General features: G+C 45.7%; 1 protein-coding gene across 1 annotated transcript in view; it reads left to right on the top strand.

Moving 5' to 3' along the window:
* LOC119169316 (gamma-aminobutyric acid receptor subunit alpha-2) overlaps window positions 1–21,452 on the top strand; it is a 99,564-nt gene that overhangs the window by 19,741 nt on the left and 58,371 nt on the right. Inside the window, exon 2 of the mRNA XM_075878421.1 lies at window positions 14,809–14,897. Within this exon, the coding sequence (XP_075734536.1) occupies window positions 14,833–14,897 (65 nt within the window). The 5' untranslated portion in view covers window positions 14,809–14,832. The remainder of the gene's footprint in view (window positions 1–14,808; window positions 14,898–21,452) is intronic.

Raw genomic sequence — 21,452 nt, 5'->3', positions numbered from 1 at the left:
GAATGCAGTTGCCCTGTCAGTTATTACCACTGATGGAGCGCCATGCCTCAGCACCACATTCTCTACAAAAAATCGGGCTGCTTCACTTGCCGTGCCCCTCTCCAGAGCCTTGGTTTCGGCGTAACGCGTGAGGCAGTCGGTGGCTACTATAATCCATCTGCTACCTGCCGATGAGGTTGGAAATGGGCCCAAAAGATCCATTCCGACTTGAGCGCATGGAGTAACAGGCACGTCAATAGGATGGAGGAGGCCTGCTGGTTTGACGGGTGAAACTTTTCTGCGCTGGCAATCAAGGCACGTCCGAACATATTGTTGAATGGTCGCCGTCACTCTTGGCCAGTAGTATTTCTGCCTCACTCTGCACAACGTACGCGTGTAACCCAAGTGGCCGGATGTTGGTTCATCGTGGCACGCCTGTAATACTTTGCTCCTTAGAGATTTTCGGACGACGAGTAAGTAGTCGTTTACGTGTGGCGTGAAGTTCATTTTATACAGGACATCGTTGCGCAACCAAAATGGCGAAAGCCCTCTCGCATACAGTCTAGGTACAGCTTAAGTACGACCCTCTAAAAAACGTATTATGGGTTCTAGTTCAGGGTCGTCTCGTTGCAGCTGTGCGACAGTTGCCGTGTTTACAACGCCGACAAAGGCTGTATCGTCATCTTCTGCCGTCGCAGGTTTGTATGGCGCACGAGAAAGGCAATCAGCGTCTCAATGTCGCTTCCCCGATCTGTAGACCACCGTCATGTCAAATTCTTGAAGCTTCAGGCTGCAGCGTGCCAACCGTCCTAAAGGTTCTTTTAAATTCGTCAGCCAGCGGTTGGAGTGATGGTCGCTGACAAGATTAAAAAGACGACCATACAGATATGGGCGGAATTTTATAACCGCCCACACCACCGCAAGGCACTCTTTTTCCGTGGTGGAATAATTTTCTTCCGCGCGTGAAAGAGTTCTGCTCGCGTAAGCAATTACTCGTTCGGCACCATCCTGCCACTGCACGAGTACAGCTCCTAAGCCGACATTGCTAGCGTCGGTGTGCACTGTTGTCGGTGCGTCATCATCAAAGTATGCGAGGACTGGTGGCTTCTGAAGGCGTTGCCGCAGCTCGTCGAATGATTTTTGCTGCTCTTCATTGCATACGAATGCGACGTCTTCTCTGGTAAGGCGAGTCAACGGCGAGGCAATGCGCGAGAAGTTCTCAATGAAGCGTCGGTAGTACGCACACAGTCCTAAAAACTGTCTGACCGCCTTTTTGTCAGTTGGCGCTAGAAAATTCGTGACGGCAGCTATTTTTTCAGGGTCAAGCCGCACACCTTCACTACTGACAAGATGCTCCAGGAATAAAGCTCTTCGAAGCCGAAGTGGCATTTTTCCGGCTTAAGTGTTAGTCTGGCGGAACGGATAGCTTAAAATACTGAGCGTAGTCGCCTGACGTCTTCGTCGAATGTAGCAGAAAATACAATGACGTCATCTAAATACTCTAAGCATGTCCGCCACTTGAGGCCTGGTAGTACGGTGTCCATTAGCCGCTGAAATATTGCCGGTGCTGAGCACAAGCCAAATGGAAGTACCTTAAATTCAAAAAGGCCATCAGGTGTCACAAAAGCTGTTTTCTCCCGGTCTCTTTCATCGACTTCTATCTGCCAATACCCACTCCTTAGATACATCGACGAGAAATAACGCGCATGCCGTAGTCGATCGAGTGAATCGTCGATACGTGGAAGTGGGTAGACGTCTTTTTTTGTCACCTGATTTAGCTTGCGGTAATCCACGCAGAAACGCAAGGTGCCGTCTTTTTTCTTCACTAATACAACCGGCGAAGCCCAAGGGCTTTTCGACGGCTGAATAACGTCGTCGTCAAGCATCTGTCACGCCTGGTTTTCGATGGCTTCACGTTCTCGCGGAGCTACCCGGTACGGGTTTTTCCTGATGGGTCTGGTCATGTCGTCAGTGATAATTCAGTGTTTTGTCGGCGGTGTTTGACGGACCCTGGACGTCGAAGAGAAACAATTTTCAAACTTGTTAATAAGCTGCATGATACTTTGCTTCTGCGCCGACAGAAAACTTGGGCCAATATCAACAGATCGAGGTGCGGGGGGCTGATAAGTTGAATTATCTTTTTCGAGAGTTAGGCAGTCTGTCATCTCGGCGAGCTCTTCCATGTACGCGACTGCCATGTCCTTCGTTAGATATCGGCGTTCATAGCTGAAGTTCGTAACAAGGACGTGCGTGTGTCTGCATTTCATGCTCACGACGCTTCTCGCGATAAGATAAACCATGGCTGAATAGCAGTGCTGGAATTCGCTCGGTGATGTTTTCAGAATTACTCGATGTGTCACATGTCACAGCCACGTGTGCACTCGACCACGGTGGGATGGTCACGTCGCCGTCGAAGACACGCAAAGGTTTACGTCGCTGGTCTGTACAGGGCCCATCCGAAACTTGATCTGGGGCCATCCAAAACGTAACCGATCTCTCAGGAATGTTGATAACGGCGCCGTATTCACGCAGGAAGTCCACGCCCAAAATCAATTCTTTGCAGCACTCCGGTAAAATTACGAATGTAGCAACAAAATCTGAACTGCCGACATTAATTCGAGCGGTATATTTGCCCGTCGGCGTCACCAATTGACCCCCTGCAGCCCTTATGTTAGGGGCCGTCCATATTGTTCTGAGTTTCTTTAGGCAGTCGGCGAGTTTACGGCTGATAATAGAGAAGTCCGCACCAGTATCTACCAGCGCGGTTACTGGGCATCCGTCTATAGAAATGTCTAGATTGGCGCTTACGATTTCCGTTGATGTCGGTGACCCTGTATCGTCCTTGGTATTGTGCGTCGTACGATTCGTAGTATCATTCGTCGTATCGCGTCGTAGAGAAGATGTTCGGGGTGTGATAGCATTCGAAGGGCGGCAACCTTCCCCCCAAAGGTCGCTGTTGTTAGTTTCCCCGACGATGGCTAGGAGATCTGCCCCGGACCACCTCTGAGTAACTGCGCTGCTTCGGCGAGTTAGGTGCAGGCGAAGGAGAATGGGGTCGACTATACGTCACATCGGGTTGCTGTGCTCGTGGGCCTGCACTGCTGTCACGGTGGTTATTGAAATAAGCACGAGGGGAGGTTTGTAGGAAGTTCTGATGTCTACGGTCACGGTACGGGCAATTGTGGAAAATATGGCCGGCTTCTCCGCAATGAAAGCAAAGTGGTCGACGGTCGACGGTGCGCCACAAGTCCGTCTTATGAATGAATGGTCGACTGGTGGGCATCCTTTGTGACCAAGATGCAGATGTCAGCGGAGTGTACATCAGCGGCGTTTGCATAGGCACGTTAGACTGTGAATACGGCTGCGGCGGATTGGAAGCTGGGACCCACGGCCCGTTGTAAGGCTCTTAGCTGAGAATACCACTGGCAATACGTCACAACTGGCAATAAGCCAGTGGTAACAAGTTGTACGACACTGGAGTGGGTCGACGGACAGCTGATGCGTAGCTTACAGACCGCTGTTCTGAGAGCAATTCGGGCAACGAAAATTCCTGGCGGAGTTCTTGCCGCACAACTTCTGCAACGCAAGTCATGGTATTTTCTTGCGGAGTGACAAGGGGGTTTCGGATCTCCTCCCGAACGACCTCCCGAATGAGCTCACGCAGAGAACACTCACTACCGGCAGTCAAAGCAGAGAGGCTGGGAGATGTCTTGTTTGGTTTGTCATGGTATCGGCGCCGTTGCTGCAGTGCTCGCTCGATCGTCGTAGCCTCTTTGACAAATTCCACTACGCTTGTTGGCGGGTTGCGTAGGAGACCGGCAAACAGCTCTTCTTTGACCCCCTCATCAAATCTCGGAGCTTTTTACCTTCAGGCATCTCGGGGTCAGCCCGCTGAAATAGGCGGGCCATGTGTTCCGCAAACATGGCGACGCTCTCCTTTGGTTTCTGTATGCGTACCTCGATGAGCTGCAGAGCAGAATCACGGCGGTCGGTGTTTGTGAATGGGCCGAGAATTCGCTGCCGAAATTCCTCCCACGAAGAAAGCGTTGACTCGTGGTTCTCGTACCACGTAAGGGCGCTGTCTGCCAAAGCAAAGTAGACGCGCGATAGGTTTTGTTCAGTGGGCCAGCGGTTGCCTTTGGCGACTCGCTCATACTGGGCTAACCAGTCCTCAACGTCTTCATAAACCTCACCGTGGAAGGTCTCAGGAATTAGAGGCTGATCAACAGTAAGCTGTGAAGGCCCTCCGGTAGTCATTTCTCCAGGCACGGTGTGTTGCTGGAAAAGTTCGAGCGGGATTGCCTTGGGACTAAGGCCTCGCTGTCGGCGACTGTAGCGGTGGACAGGAGTATCCACTGCAGGAACGGGCTGCGGTGGCGGACTCGATGTGCCAGGGCGCGGAGGGGTCCCAAGCATCAGTTGGAGAAGTCCAGCACCTCCACCAATGTCACTAGGGGAAAATAACAAAATACAGGACGACGTTGCGACCAGGGAAAACGAGGTCTGTATTAATAGAACAAAAGAGCAGCCGCTTCGACGTCGTCTTCCTCGGAGGAACCGTGGGTGCTGTCCACGCTCATCACTTCTTCGTCCTTTTGCTTTTGTTTCGTCCTTTTGCTTTTGCTTCGTCCTTTTGCTTCTTCGTCCTTTTACTTTTGCTCTGACAGCGCTGAGCGCTGTCACAGCAAAAGCTGGACGAGCAGCCTCTCTAGAGCTTTTTTTAACATTATTTGGGTAGCTGCTGCAAGGAATATTCTACGGTACCCGCTCTGCCATAAATCATCATAATTTTCATGCAGTAGGGAGGCATTCTCTGTCCGATCCTTCGTCATTCTTCGGAGAAGTGTGGTACACGCCACACAATTGCAAGGAATTTTGTGGAACTTCTTGATGCTGTGGCTGACAACGACTAAGAATTATGCCACGAAGCTTTTCTAATTGGGTAGGAGCATTTGATCACCCACTTGTTACGCAATTCTCATTTTGTGATGTCTGGTTATTCTTTTGTTGTTGTTAAACGCTTTATTACTCATATTAAAGCGATTCCTTTCCTGACATCAAGCCTGCCTAAGGCCTGTTTCCAGTGGAGTTTCAATCACCAGCGTGCCTCTGTAATAGACTGCTGGGCTGCCCCGTAAGGGACCCGGGTTCGAATCTCACTGTGTCTTATATAGGTGTTTTCTATTTACTTAGATCTTTTTTTGTTCGATATTTGTTACGCAAACCGGTGGCAGTGGCGGACAACTACCGCGCACGTGGCCCTTCTCGTGATCTCATATCAGCTGTCACTCACTGTAAAAGTACTCGCCTCATTAGCAAAACGTCGATGAGGCATATGTGCGCATGTTGAAATTACATCCTACTGCGCTGCTTTAGACATTGTACTAATCGCACGCTAATGTTATCCTGTTGGTAAAGAAAGCCCGCGAAATCGAAATGTGATGAGTGATCAGGGTCACTTTCAAGTATAGTATCAACAAAAATTTAGTAAGAATAAATTGACCCCGCATCTGCATGTTACACAGCAAATGTTGTCGAAAGACGATAGTCTTGCACCTCGAGAGAGTGAACAAAACGTTTATTTGACGTTATGTGCTAGAAAATTGGTGAATGGTATTTTGGAGGCGCTGCGTTAGAGTGCCTCGAGCGTGCAGCGGCGGTGAAGGAGCGCATCAAGTCACGTCACATGTGAGACATGAGTGCTGTGTGGCAGTTATCTCGGAAAACGAAGCGCGCGCGCCCTGCGCGCCGGTCTCGGAGGTGATAAGGTGTAGAACGCAAGGCGACGGGTAGGTGCCACCACCGTGTCGTCTTAGCAAAGCGTTGGAAGCACTTGCCTTTTCGGGCAAGCGTTGCATAGTCAGTGCAACGTGATAAACGCTATGGTCCTTAGAATTGCTTATGTATGCCCTTTCTAGTAAAAGACACGCATACACAATATCGAAGTGTTGTTATGGCACCTCAGATATGTGCAATCGTTGCTTTTTTAATTGACAATCCCACAAGTGTGAACGCTGAATCTTAAGTAAGATTGGTGGGAGCGGTGGATGGGGTCGAACGTCTGGGGTATCGATTGATGCCGTTTAGGTTACCCTTAAGGGCGGACAGACAAATGTGCCGATAGACAGACGAAAATTTTTGTGTCGAAAGTCCCCAAGAAAGACTATCGTTTTTTTTTAAATATGATTTGCGCTGTCTACCACTTCCCGTATAAAGAAAGACACCACTTTGGTCTTACACAGCCAGGCTCTAATCGTAACAGTGCTTCGGCCGCGTTATCATTGAGAAAAGTTGCCGTGAGACAAGGATAATCATAGTGACGTACAATCAAGCGAAAGGAACCTCTGCAAAATTGCGAGACATGTTGGCATGTGACCTGTACTTTTGCCAATGTGCATAACGCTGTCTCTGGCAACGCAAAAGAGACACAGTGGTTGCTTGCAATAAGCTCATTTGAGGGCGCTGTATTATTAAGTGGTTGAAGCGCAGTCTCGTGTTATTTTCCATATAGCGCGGACTTTTTTATTGACATAGAAAATGGGCACACAATTGGTACGTTTTTGAAGCTATCTCAGACAGTCGTTTGTTTTTCCGCTATCACAGGCACTTTATTAACTGCAAAACAGAAAAGTCATTTTTTTAATCGCAGTTGCAGTTTTGTGTTACACATTCTCTGAAGTGAGCTTTCTCAATCATTTGTTTCCTTGAGTTCTATACGTGCACATGCAAGTGATTTTAAAAGTGAGCCATATTTCGTCAGTAAACACTCAAGTTGATCACTGCTTACCTAATATAGCGAACTAACTATAACCTAACGTGCGCTCTAAGTTTTCATCGTCCGCTTGCTCCGAACGCAAAACAGTGTCTTAAGGGGCCTTATTCATGCTATCTCGTTCATAAAGAGCGGCGAGAAAAAAACATCTTGTTGCATAACATAATAAACGTAGCGTTCGTGCGACGTGCATGTCAGTTATCTATTCAAACATTCGCATTTTAAACGATTCGCATTTTAAACAATTTTCTTCTTCAACAAGTTTCGATAGAATAACCCACATTATTGATGACGAACTACTCTTCACCTTGTGTCAGAAAGTGGGACCGCGTTATCAAACTTTTAATAAAGATATCGTTCAGGCTTGTGCTTCGCGTCAAAGGAAAAAAATTCGGCAGATCCCACGTACCTGGAATTTGGCGTTATGCGAAGCATGCGGAGGGCACCCCGCCACGGTGGTCTAGTGGCTAAGGTACTCGGCTGCTGACCCGCACGTCGTGGGTTCGAATCCCTGCGGCGGCGGCGGCGGCAGCTGCATTTCCGATGGAGACAGAAATGTTGTAGGCCCGTGTACTCAGATTTGGTTGCACTTTAAAGAACCCCAAGTGGTCAAGATTTCCGGAGCCCTCCACTACGGCGTCTCTCATAATCAAATGGTGGTTTTGGGATGTTAAACCCCACAAATCAATAAATCAGCATGTGGAGGGAAGGTGACCGCGTTGCAACTTTTTATACTCAGCGACACATCATGAAATGACGCTAAATATATGTGCAAATGTTTCACGCACAGATATATGCAGAGAAGTTGCGGATGTTTATATAACCAGTTGTTTGCATTTGCGCAACGATGCCAACTGGAACATGCGCATTAGGAACACCAGAAGCTGATATGAAGCGCTGGTGCTCGCGAAATTGCTGGCCCTGAACACTGCTACGTAAATCAACCTCAGTGCATGACAACTAACTACAATTGACGTTAACCCGACGCGATGGCTGTATTAAAAAGGAACACATATGTAATGTTTATAAAATTGGGTAGGCAGCACTGCAACCACTATATACGTTTCACGAAGATTAGCGTCTATTTGAAAAGTATATAGCCTGGTGTATATAGCTCTGTGGTAGAATGCTTGACTGTCGCGCAATATGTTGGGGTTCAATTCCTGCTGGGACCCTGAAATTTATTATTTGCATTCGTCGGGGGCTAAATGCTGCCTATGTCAGGTTTTTCTTAACACTGACATTTATTCTATGCCTTCGTTGGGCCGACGCTACCTATGTCGGGTAATGCTTAACGCTCACGCGTAAAAATTGCCCATGTGTGCTCTCGTCGTTCCTGGGTAGATACTAAGTGTCGATTCCCTGTGGCACATACCCGCATACCAGCGGCACATACCCATTGGCGGGTATGTAGACAGTGGCACATACCCGCCAATGGGTATGTGCCACTGTCTGGCGGGAAGTGTTTGACGACGTACGCGACGGGATTGTGGCATTGTTTGTCTTGACCAGCGCGTCATATTCTTCAAACCATCTTACCCTTCCATGCTAATTTTGGTTAACGCCGATTTGAAAGGGTGACCACGAGAGCACCCAAACTTAAGCGGCTAGATAGATAGATAGATAGATAGATAGATAGATAGATAGATAGATAGATAGATAGATAGATAGATAGATAGATAGATAGATAGATAGATAGATAGATAGATAGATAGATAGATAGATAGATAGATAGATAGATAGATAGATAGATAGATAGATAGATAGATAGATAGATAGATAGATAGATAGATAGATAGATAGATAGATAGATAGATAGATAGATAGATAGATAGATAGATAGATAGATAGATAGATAGATAGATACGCTCTAAGGCAGCGAAGTTCACTGAGAAATTCTTCGCATTTAATAAAATTTGGAACATGGACTCAAAGCGAGCGCACTGCATCCGGCTCTGAGTAAGAGAAGTAGAGGGGAATGAATGGAGCATAAAAATAAGATTGTAGGATTGGGTTACTATTTTGTAATAACTTGTGGTGATTAAGGTGTAAGGCTGCTAAATATAAGGACATTACATGAAAGGGACACCTAAAAACCCTCCAGAATCCTTCAAAACGCAACTTGACCAACCGCAACTTAAATAAAGCAGTTGAACTGCTTGCGTACCATGCGGGAACTGTAAATACTCGAGTGGTTTGTGGGAGCCACTCCACCAACTTGTTGGCAAACCTCCCTTCGCTCGTTGGAGGAAAGTAATGGAAAGTAATGTGCCCAAATACTGGTATCAGTCAACACGCATCAGCCAAGACATACAAATTATACCGCAAACCAATACAACCGCAAGCGCGAGCCTTCGTGGTACGGCACGAATGACAACATTGCCTGATATCAATAACAGAAACACTCGCTGTGTATACGATGCAGTCGCCTAAGTTGACTCAAAAGCGAAAGTACTGCGAGGTGGTTAAGCTGGAGGGACGCTCTTGGAACTGAACTTTACTGTGTCGCATGAGGTTGGGCGTGGCATTTACGAATTCGTACTCTCGTCTCCTTGGAATGGCGAGCACTTCGGCGTGCAACATCTGCGCCTGCGAGGAAACGCTTGAGCACATTCTATGTCATTGCCCAGCATACCAGACAGAACGACGTATTATGGAAGCCAAGCTCTGTCAGCTGGATTCACGGCCGCTTACAAAAGAGAAGATCCTGGGACCTTGGCCAACGGCTTCCCATACGCGCAAAGCCACGAAAGCCCTCTTGTACTTTTTAAGGAACACCAAACTTTACGACCGCTTGTGAAAGAACTGTGCGAGGCCGTGCTGTGTAGTTTCGAGCTGACTATTTATGCTTCTCTTTCTTACTCCTCTTCTTTTCTGTCTCTTTTCGTTCTATTATTCCCCTTTTCCCCAACCCCAAGTGTAGGGTAGCCAACCGAGCCAAGCTTGGTTAACCTCCCTGCCTTTCCTCTCTATTCATCTCTCTCTCTCTCTCTCTCTCTTGGAACCCATGTTCTTGTTTACCTTCGCTTGTGGCTCATACCCACTGTGGGGGATCGGCCAATAATTGAGTGGTTTTATAAAATATTCGTTTTCATAGTAAAAAAACTTAAAAAAGGAAAATGTCACAAATTTTAAAACGAAACTTTGATGACTACTGATGTGTACATACTTAAAGTTTTTTGTATTAGTAATGCTGCAAGCACTATTGGAACCTTTAATGCAAGTGCACTTGCGAGGTACCCATTACGCAATGATTCATAGTATTTTTTTAAGTAGTGAAGTACCCACAACTGGTTTACAATGCGCGTGCCTACGTGGCTGCTATTGTGTTGATGCTTAGGCTAAGGATCAATTATGGCGGACCATTTCGAAATGGGCTTGCAGATTTAACACGCAAGCAATGCGCATGATGTCTCAACTAATTTAAGGCCTTGGAATCGAGTCTAAACATTGCGGCCGCGTTTCCAAAAAGGGCAATAATGCTTGAGGCCCGTGTACTTGAAATGCATTCTGAAAAAAACTTCTCCAGAGCTATTTTCTGAGCCCTCCATTACGGCTTCCCTCATAATTATATGGAGGGTTTGGAACATTAAACCCCAGAAGTTATATTATTATAACTAACCCGGTGTGACACCTTGTGTAATTCTGCGCTATGCAATATTACAACCGTGAATGGGGCTGCTCGACCGACACTACACCTCTAAAGATTCTTTTGTCGAAGAAGTGTCAAGCCATGCACAGTGCCAGAGTTCGGTTCTCACTGTGCGCGAGGTGACGTGAAGTTTTGCACGCTTTTTTTCACGGCCAGCATTTCTAATGTAGAGAGAAACTGGGTCGTTTAGAGACGAAGCCGCTCCCCGCCGCTGTGGTCTAGTGGCTAAGGTACGCGGCTGCTGACCCGCAGGTCGCGGGATCGAATCCCGGCTGCGGCGGCTGCATCTCCGATAGAGGCGGAAATGTTGTAGGCCCGTGTGCTCAGATTTGGGTGCAGAATGAAGAACCCCTAGTGGTCGAAATTTCCGGAGCCCTCCACTACGGCGTCTCTCATAATCATATGGTGGTTTTGGGACGTTAAACCCCACATATCAATCAAATCAAGAGACTGAAGCCGCAATCCCGGTACCGCAGCACCAGCTTGACTGCAGGAATCACTCTACTCGCTCATGCCTGATCTCCGGGGAAAACCAGCCTTATTTTGGCAAATATGAAGTTGAGGCGACGCAGATGATGACATCAGTCATGTCTCTCTTAGTTGTTTTGTGCATTTGAACGGCTCTGCGCAGGGACTGCAGTTGGCGAAAAATTAAGAGAAATATAAATGGCATGGAGTGTGGAGTACCCTGACAGTGTGCCTGATATTGGGAATAAAGTCAGATAAAGCATTCAATACTTATTTCCCCGTCGCATTCTTTATGCCTGGAGATAGGTCCTAGTCACACGCCAAAATATCGGTGTGCTATGTGCACTGAGTTTTATTCGGGACACCGGTGATGAACATCTGTGCCATGCCTGTCAGTTAAACGAAAGTTTGAGGTACTGAAAGCATGCTACAGAAAGAACTGCACCAGATCTTTTCTCTCTCTCTTTGGGCCTGATAGATAGTTCTTTGACGAATAACTTGGTTATCTTGGTCCTCCATATAATGGCCTGAGAAAGTACACTTAAATGTCAATATTGCGACACTAAAAGCAAGCGAACAGAACAGATGGTCAGACATGTTTGCTACCCTGAAGTGGAGGACAGCGGCAGTGGGGAAGAAAGAAAAGTCGAGAGAGAGAATAAGAAAGGTGAGACAGACTCACAGTGTAGACACACTCCGGGCCAAAAAAGGGAGCCACTGGGTGGCAACAGAGATAGTAGCACAACCTATTTCACAAGTGACAATGCCAAGACCAGACGGCGCCATCTCGAACAAAATGGGAAAAACGAAAGGAAAGAAAATGATTAATATTTTATTTTATTTATTTATTTATTGCTACTCCGTCCCTTCACCGGCGTGGCTGTGCAAGAAGCAAGCTCCTCCGACTCGACGCGCTCGCTTCACGCTTTTCTGGCTTTGACGTTCGACGCGCAGGCACAGTCCCGTCTCCGTTCAGCCATTCGCCCGTCGAACGTGAGTCGTCGACGAACAGAAGATTGAAGAGTACGCGATGAAGGAGATGGGGAAAGAAGACCTTAAGAGTACGAGGCACTCGCGCTAGGTGGGCAAGAGAGAGAGGGCTAACTGAGTGAATTCCCGACGAACGAACCTAGAAGAGAAGAAGCGGTGCCAATAAAGGCGAAACAACGAAAGGAAGGAGACGGTTGACAAAGAGATAGGACATCGAGATTTTCCCCCGTTCTCCCCTCATCCCCATTTTTTCCCTTCGCCGTTCGGCGTTAGGGAAAGAAGGGCCTCCGGCGGCCGCGCGCGCGCCTTCGACGGAGGTGCAGACGCGAAAATGAAAGCAGGGGATCGAGGGTGGGGACGCGTTGTCTACGGTCGCCGGCCGCCGCGGAGGAGCGCGCACGTGGTAGTGGACGCATGCGCGCTACGGTCGCCCCGCAAGCTCCCGTACTTTTTTTTTTGTTTATTGCCAGCGAAACTTGGGTTCGCGCGGCGAGCATTCAACAAGCGGTTCGTCCGTCGCTATCGGAACGCGCGTCGGACGGCGTCGGAACGGTCTTCCCCACGTCCCGTCGCAGCTTTCCCTAAGCTAACTGGCCCTTTTCGTCGACTTGAAATTACGTTGTCACGTTCACTACTAACTTTTTTTCTTCTTGTAATTACAGCATCGTAGAGTTGGTGGCAACGTGCGTTGGATGCCACGAGTGGGACATCGTTCTGGGCGCGATATTCACAATACCACCGTTATAATGTAAGTGCTGTTTCATAATTGCTGGATTTCTAACGTCGTGTCCGTTGATTGTTGGTTGACTAGTTGCTCCCGCCGTTTGTTAGGGAACACTTCGGGTAAAAATTTACGCGGAAGTGCTGGCGCCAACGAGCTCCAATATCGGGCACTAACTTTTCGTGCAGGAAATCTTGAACAATCCACCCCGTTTTGTGCAGAAATGGCGAATATATGCCGGACAATGACCAACGGTTCTTACTACGCAATTTCACCGCTGAAAAGTTCCGCGTATTTGTTCGGATAGTGGCATGAATGATTGGGGACAGAGAGGCAAACGTATCCGTATAACAAGTCTAACTGCCATCAAGATAGACGAGAACGCAAAAGGTAAGTATTATTGAGTCTCACAATTTGATCCATGCGATTAGCAGAGCTGCGACGCCTTTACAGCTGACAGTGTCGTTTGTTGCACGTCAAGCGACTAATAAAAGTGGGGAATGTGGTATAGAATGGGTCTCGCGTTAAATAGACAAATAGTATTTTCTTATTATTCCTTGGAGCATTTTGACGTAGCATCTCTTCTGGCTTGTTCCGCCACCGGAGAGGGAAAAAAAATTTTCTTGTGACCTGTGTCGACCAAAGCAACCGCGAGATGGACGACTTCAACAACAAACAAGGCTAATTTTGTACATCTGTCAACAACTACAGGTTCTCTGAGATTCTTCGCGTCGCGAGAAATGTGGAATCTTGTGTACTGGTTCCGGGTGCCCACACACTAGCGAAATTCTGAGCTTCGAAGCGTTGAATATGCTTAGCTAAAATTTGGTTTGTCACTTTTCTCGTTTCGACGTAGTAAGTACGCATGCAGATGAAAAATCTCCAGCGAAAACGATTACTACTGAAGGGATGTTGCCAACCACCGATATCTCGACTGAAAGAGTGGTGTTTGGGTGCTGTCCGTCCCACAACAGATCTATCACGTGAATCCGAATGGGCCAAAGCGAATCGTAATTATGTAACATTTCCTTATTGTTCCAGAGCATAAAGATGTCATAGCATCGTTCACTAAACGTAGCGTGTCGTCTAGATGTTACAAGCTCAAAAAAATATCAAATGGTACTGTATCACTAAACCAGCTTCTCATTGACTTCTTGACATGCCTGGTGCATCATCCAGACTGCTTTGCCGGTCCTGCTCATTGAAACTTCAGAATTATATCGCTGTATCCCGGTCGACTCTCTATTACTTAATTCAGTTCCACTTCTCTCTGTGTTCATCATCAGTTATATGACTAGTCCAGGTGCTACTTGCTTAAATTTGCCTGTGGTGGCTGCATTTCCGCTGGAGGCGGAAATGTTGTAGACCCGTGTGCTCAGATTTGGGCGCACGTTAAAGAACCCCAGGTGGTCGAAACTTTCGGAGGCCTCCACTTTAACGTCTCTCATCTTCATATGGTGGTTTTCGAACGTCAAACCCCACATATCAATGAATAAATCAAATCAATTGCTTAAATTTAGATCCCTTACGCACGCCATATGAGCTAACGTAGCTATAGCATGCGTATTTTGAGAACAAAAGCTTTAAGCACCTAATCCAAACACCATTAAAGCACACCGGAGTTTAGGTAACAATATTGTTCATTCATTCATAAGTCCTATTTGCTATGCTAACAATAATTGTCGTTTTAAGCAAAAATACGTCCAATCAGAATGAAAAAAAAATCTTCCATCACTTTCTAGCATTCACTCGTAATTTTTGTGTATAAAAGGGTATTAAGCACAAGCAAGACTTATGCGATGCAAATAAATAATTGAACCTATTGGCAACGTAACTATTTATCCGTCAACTATATTGATTCCTACACTGGTGTGCAAGTTCTTCGCAGATGTGAACATCCTGAAAAGAAAAAAAAACTCATGGTGGTCTCATGGTTATAGTGCTCGAATGCTGACCCACAGGCCGCGGGATCGAATCCCGGTCGCAGCGGCTGTATTTTAAATTGAGGTGAAAATTCTTGAAGCCCATGTGCACGTTAAAGAACCCCAGGTGGTCAAAATTTTTGGAGCCCTTTACTACGGCGTATCTCATATTCACATCCTGGTTTTGAAACGTTAAACGCGAACTACTGTTACTATTACCATTCTGAAACACGATTTACGCTTTTACAGCTTTAATATTTATTCTTTTGTCCTCTTATGAAATACGTCTCTTTTCTTCTTGCAGAATTATCCTCCTTCGGGCTAGAAGATGACCAACAGAGTGATATTTTTCGTCGCCCACCTCATACTAGTCATCACCGAAGTGCCACTAAGGTAAGCAAACTGATCGATTCACTGTATAATAGCCCAAGGAGGCAATGTTCCTTCGAAGCAATATTCCTCTATGTTCGTGCTTTCTTTTGACACAGGAACTAAAGTATTTCGTTGCTGAAAGTTTTATGTAGGAGGCTTTTAAAATTGCTACAGTAATACGATGAGACACGGTATGTCATAAGGATACTGCTTGTCAGCTTAAACCTTGTCAATTGTGTTGAATGATCAACCGTGCTTACTCTATTGTAATGCAACCAATATTGTAACGCGAAGGGTGACTTTTCGTCAAGTCAAGGAAGAAAAAAATTAAACAAAAGTGAAACAAATCTTGCATAATTTCACGTTTTAGTCAACTTCAATCCCTTTAATTTCAGCAGTGGCTTGTAACGCGAGGGTTGAATTCAGGTAACAAAAATCTGAAAAAAAAAAACTGCCGTCTCATTCGAGCAAATGCGAAAGGATATGTTTACTGCTGTTGCCATTTATGGGTAAACTTATCTTACGATTACCACAGTAGAATTTTATTTTAAATACCATCGCAGAAGCTAATCATTTTATAAATCGTGACTAGCAAGTTCCTAGCATGTGAGCTTATTAGAAGCACAGAAGTACTACGCGTGTTCCGCGTGTTTCATTGGCGTCCTTACGAGGTTTCGAGGTGATCTATATAAGATTAGTATTTGTTCAATTTCGAATGCGAGTCATTTCTTAGCGAGCTTCGGCGACTTTGAGCGTATTTATCTATCTATCTAGCCGCCCACGACTTTTAGCTTTCCTGGCCGTTTCGATAATGATATCGACACAAAACTTGGTAATAATATGACTGTTTGAAAAACATATATGACTAGTCATAACATGAAAATCATGACGTGTATGTCATGAATGTCATGATTTACATTTCATGGTCCTGCAGCTCTTGCGGTGGTTTTGTTAACATGGCATGCTGCAAAACTGGTGTGGTATGACATGATTGTATGGCGAACACAAATGACAGACCCTAACATGAAATTCATGTCATGCGTGTCGTGTAACAACGTGGCTACATGCCACGCTCATGATGCGCTCGTAGCCGTTTCGCTAGCGTTAGGTATGCCAAATTTAGTATTACGGTACGTGAATAGATGACGGAAGTATGTGAATGGTGCAAACATGATAATTATGAGATGCGTCTCTTGTAACAGCATGACTACCTGTCACGCTCATGATGCGCTGGCGGCCGTTTCGCTAGCTTCACTCATACAAAATTCGGTATTACGGGACGCGAATGGATGAGGAAGGTATAATACTGGTGCAAACATGATAAACGTGAGATGCGTGTCATTCAACATGACTACATGCTACGCTCATGATATGCTCGTGGCCGTTTTTTCTGTGAATTCGACATGTAAGCAATAAAGTTTTTGTGACAGATTATTTTATGCCTACAGTGGCCAAAATATTTAATAATTAGTCACTACCAGACGTGAGTGAACATATATTTCAAAATTCATAAATCATAGCATAAGACAGCTTTACTCTGCGCATGTTCCTCCTAAACTTTAAGTGACTTTTGACTTTTTATAGCTTCTCGAAACTTAGCTGGAACTGAATGCAGGCACAATGTTCATAGCTCAACTGCTACGGCTGGTGACACAGTTATTGCGTAAAAAGAGAACGTTTTTACCACAACGGTTATGAGTATATGTCGAGAGACTGCCACCACTGACATTTGGCTGACGCTGGTGTAACTACCTGCGTTAGAAACTCATCGCTGCTGCAATGTATTACAGCTTTATTTCTTGTTTTATGACCACTTATTACGAATATTTTGATTACGTTGACAATATTTTCCTGCTTATTTGATTCTCGTGCTCTCGCCTTGCCCAGCGCTTACCCGAAGAATGCAGCCACATTATCACATGTCTTTATAGGTCATATGTTTAAACCTTTTCATACCATGCAAGCTCATGAATATATCTTACTGAACCAGCAGTGTAAACCATATGTCGAACCGTCACTGGGGTAGTATGATAATTTTTGCGGTTTTACATGCCGAAGCGATGAAATGGTTATGATGCTTACCGTAGAGAGTGTTCCGTCAATTTCGAGATTCTGCAGGTGTTCTTTACCACGCGGTGTCATTGCACAGTACGAAAGCCTTCATCATTTCACCTCGATTGAAGTGCGACCGCTGCGGGCGACAATCTTAACTGTGTTCTCCATCTTGCATACGTAGTGTTTTGCAGTATTTTTTGCACTAGGTAATCGTGCTAAGAGTTATTTTTAATAAACCCATAATAATGAAAAACTAAATCTCAAAGTATGCGACAGCACACTTAATTGATGCTTTGAACATCGGCTCACCTCACGTGTGACCTTGCATGTTCCCATTTGTCAAAAGTTATGCTTCCGTCGGTGCATTATGGTAAAGGAATATATTTGCGCACCGTGGCTGAAAAAGATGTTCCTAAGCTTGCTATGGTTTAAAATGTTGGCGTTCTTTTGCAAATAATGATGCTACGCCTCATGACAACCACGTGCCTCAGGCTGCTGTCATATGCTTGAGTTGTTCGCACATTTGTCTGGATTCTTTGCCAAAAGCAAATCGACTCTTGTCCCGGAACCCACGTGACTTTATCTCTAGAAATATGACCTCTCTTTTTCGCGGAGGCTTATTCGCTCACTTGAGTGGTACACAAGCGCAATAACGAAACGGGAACCATGCTTAGGTCAAACACGCGCGCAAATACGCAAAATATAAATAATAACAAGGCGCATGAGAAATTGCGCTGAAGTCTCGGGTTGGAAGTCCACCGCCGTAGTTGCGTTGGTCGCTGTAAACGCATTAATCTGTAGCCGGAGAGTGTAGTGTTCCTGGCTTTCAAACGCGCACCAGACAGGGAGTGTGGTGAAATTGGAGAATTCTGAGGAATTACACCATAATATCTTCTACACAATGACATCCCCGGTGGGACGTTGGAGTCCAGTGGGCTGGGCTACCCGCAGGATACGGGACTGCAGTCTTATATCTCGTCTTGTCCTGTCAGAGGGAGTCGTAGTTTGGATTCCACTGAGGTACGATTTTTTATGTTTGAAAAAAAAATGTCTGTCTGTCTGTCTGTCTGTCTGTCTGTCTGTCTTGTCTCTCCTGTCTTGTCTCTCCTGTCTTGTCTCTCCTGTCTTGTCTCTCCTGTCTTGTCTGTCCTGTCTTGTCTGTCCTGTCTTGTCTGTCCTGTCTTGTCTTGTCTTGTCTGTCTTGTCCTGTCTGTCTTGTCTGTCTTGTCTGTCTTGTCCTGTCTGTCTTGTCTGTCTTGTCTTGTCTGTCTTGTCTTGTCTGTCTTGTCTGTCTTGTCTGTCTTGTCTTGTCTGTCCTGTCTTGTCTGTCCTGTCTTGTCTGTCTTGTCTGTATGTCCTGTCTGTCCTGTCTTGTCCTGTCTTGTCTGTATGTCTGTCTGTCTGTCCTGTCTTGTCTGTATGTCTGTCTGTCTTGTCCTTTCTTGTCTGTATGTCTGTCTGTCTTTAATTGGTGTTCACCAAAATTGCCGTATGATGGCATGCGGGTACAACGAACATCATTTTGTGACCATGACGTAAATACCGTGATAACCCTGTTGTGTACGTAACGTAATAAAACCCTTTTTTTCCAGTCACGTGTGCCACGTACAGGGAAGGAGTAGAATAAGTTCCCAGTCCACTATCTCACGTATTCCTATCGGAGCATGGACTGGCAACTTTTCACCCACCCTGTACCAGTATGGCATCGGCCGTGGTTTGCGGATATGTGGTACAAGTTATTTTCAGTTTATGTCATCTAAAAAATGACATAAACTATTGGTAATTTAAACACGACCACGTGATGAGAGTGTGGCTCTGGCTACGTTCACCCGACTAATCCAAGGGATCAATAAACAGAATCCCCGAAGAAATCAAATCTAGAAATTTTGCGGGCCAGTCATGTTTTCTACCGAAGAGCTACGCCAGGTCCCTAAACTGCTTTGGAAGAAGATTCTATGCAGCTGTTATGTCGGTGCAGCGTCGATTGTGACTGCAGCTCTGGCTATCAAACTTTATAAAAAGGTACGTCCTGAATATTGCATATGTACTCCTACAATTCAGGCATCATTTCAGTTTATCCTCGACTGTGACTGCAGCAATCCCTTCACTTTTTAACAGCCTAACAAAAATTACTTATGTGTTCATATGATACAGCTAGCTATATTCAAGTGTTGCTCGACTACCCAGAAGAATACGCTAATGAATGCCACATAGGATATTCACATCGTCACGCTGTAGCATGTGCTTATTACGTTAAAACAGACGCATGTGATCTACCGTCAGTGCTGACGCTTAGGCAGACCGTAAGTTGCCCTTCAAACACCAGTGTAGCCGATGTGTCTTTGACACGCAATGAACCCACTATGTGTACATGATGTGTGCACTACTCCGTTTATTAAAATGAGTCGATTGATATTGTTACGCTTAGCTCAAAGTTCTAAATTAGGTACAGTGCAGAGAGCTGTTTGCTGACTGCTCCGCATGAAACCGATTCACACAGCACGTGGAATGTGCCGAATTTAACCTTGGCCGATTAGCTTGAATTTTGTGACCAATAAGGAACAAAAAGCGCGAAATACACAAAATACCAGTCGTGATGGCCACTTCATTAAAGGCAGCTGTGTACTAGAAGTGAACGATATGGAATTAGATATTGATTTAGTATGCAGATTGATATCGTTAAATTTGCAGCCACGCGAGGTAACGATGGCATACAATGAAACAGTGACATAGGAGATGTATACAGCGGTATAGCATATTCAAAAGCAGCAAGCAGTGTGCACACTGATGTAAGGAAGAGTTGGGTTGTTTCTAGCTATCCACGTATTTAACACAAATGAATACCGCTTAATTTCTTTAACTTATCGAAATAAGTGTGCATGAGATTCCAACAAGCAGAGTGTGTGTGTGTGTGTGTGTGTGTGTGTGTGTGTGTGTGTGTGTGTGTGTGTGTGTGTGTGTGTGTGTGTGTGTGTGTGTGTGTGTGTGTGTGTGTGTGTGTGTGTGTGTGTGTGTGTGTGTGTGTGTGTGTGTGTGTGTGTGTGTGTGTGTGTGTGTGTGTGTGTGTGTGTCGCTACCTTTAACTCACCTATTTTTTCTGTATTATCATAGCTGGTAACGGCACCTTATTTCAATAACACGGCGTATGCCATCACGTTTATTCTGTATATTCGTATTTCTATATGTTAAGCATGCTGAGAACTAAACGCATTACATCACTTCCATACTTTCATGGAGAGAAAAAAAAACGTTCTCTTCAAAATACCCACAGGCGCGGTGAATACCATGCACAAATAACTGAAGAAGTTGTGGTCTCAAAGCTTCCTTTTCAAGTAGTCTCGAATCGAAGTGAATTTGCATAAGCCCGGTTTTCGATGCTTGACGCTTCTCTTTGGATACCCATTCGAGCAGTCCTGCACCTCCTCCAACTCTTAAACTTTCTAGGCATACGAAAGTTGACCTTTTTTTTTTACTTAGTCGGCAACAGCTGCGTGAGGTCAGAAGTGGCCTAAGCGTGAAAGTAATACTTAAGTGTTCGGGAGAGGGGCATCAAAATCGAACCATTGGCTGAAGTTGCGCTTTGCTCGTTTCATAGTGCGCAAGCCAGTTTCAAATGTTTTTTTTTTTTTTTGCATGTAAAGCAGCCCCTGGTCTCGTGCCAACCACACGATTTCGATGACAAGGGGAGCACGTGATATAACTTCGCATAAACAATAGCGTTATTAACGATTGATTATACGCTATTGGCAGAAAGCTCCCGGAATGTCAACGTCACCATCATCACTGCCGACATCGGGTGACACCTGTCCGCATGCGCGACGTTTACTGAGCTCTAGTAAGCATGTCGGACTCCTCCACTCGATCGCCGCGACAATTACACCAAATTGTTCATGACGGCCTTATTATTTTGTGCTTCGCAGTTTTTGGAAAGCCATGCGGTCATGTCGTTATGTTTACCGATACCCCGTGCCCACAACTGCACTCGCGCAATCTTTACCAGGCTCCAGCACTATTACGGGGCTGCTCTCACCTGTGACCGCGACTACCCAATAGCGCGGCAAGGCTGTGTCGATCAGGGATACGTAACGCCTGTGATGTTACAAATAATTAGAAAACCTTAGAACTCGGGACCCGACAATCAAGACTTCTTTACGAACACGTATTTAACGCTACGTACATATATAGTAAAGCAGATGTGATGAACTACTGTCCTATTTGACGTGTATAGTGAAGCGGGTAAACCAAACGTCACGTCACAAGCATGTCCGCTGCGACTTGCACACTTTGATTGCTTGCATTGAACAAGACGCTTTTGCTAAACGTTAACTTGAAGTATGTACGTGTGCTCAGTTGAGTGCACGTTAAATAGCCCCAGGTGGTTGAAATTTTAGGATCCCTCCACTACGCAGTCTCTCGTAATCATATGGTGGTTTTGGGACGTTAAACCCCACATATCAATCAAACTTGAAGTATATCGCATGTTGGGCTTCATCAACGCAAATGTAGGGTCTATAATCTTCA

This window comes from Rhipicephalus microplus, chromosome 2 (assembly GCF_043290135.1).
Source record: "Rhipicephalus microplus isolate Deutch F79 chromosome 2, USDA_Rmic, whole genome shotgun sequence".
Lineage (NCBI taxonomy): Eukaryota > Metazoa > Arthropoda > Arachnida > Ixodida > Ixodidae > Rhipicephalus > Rhipicephalus microplus.
Note: the sequence above shows the minus strand (reverse complement) of the source record. Positions and strands in the feature narration are given on the sequence as shown.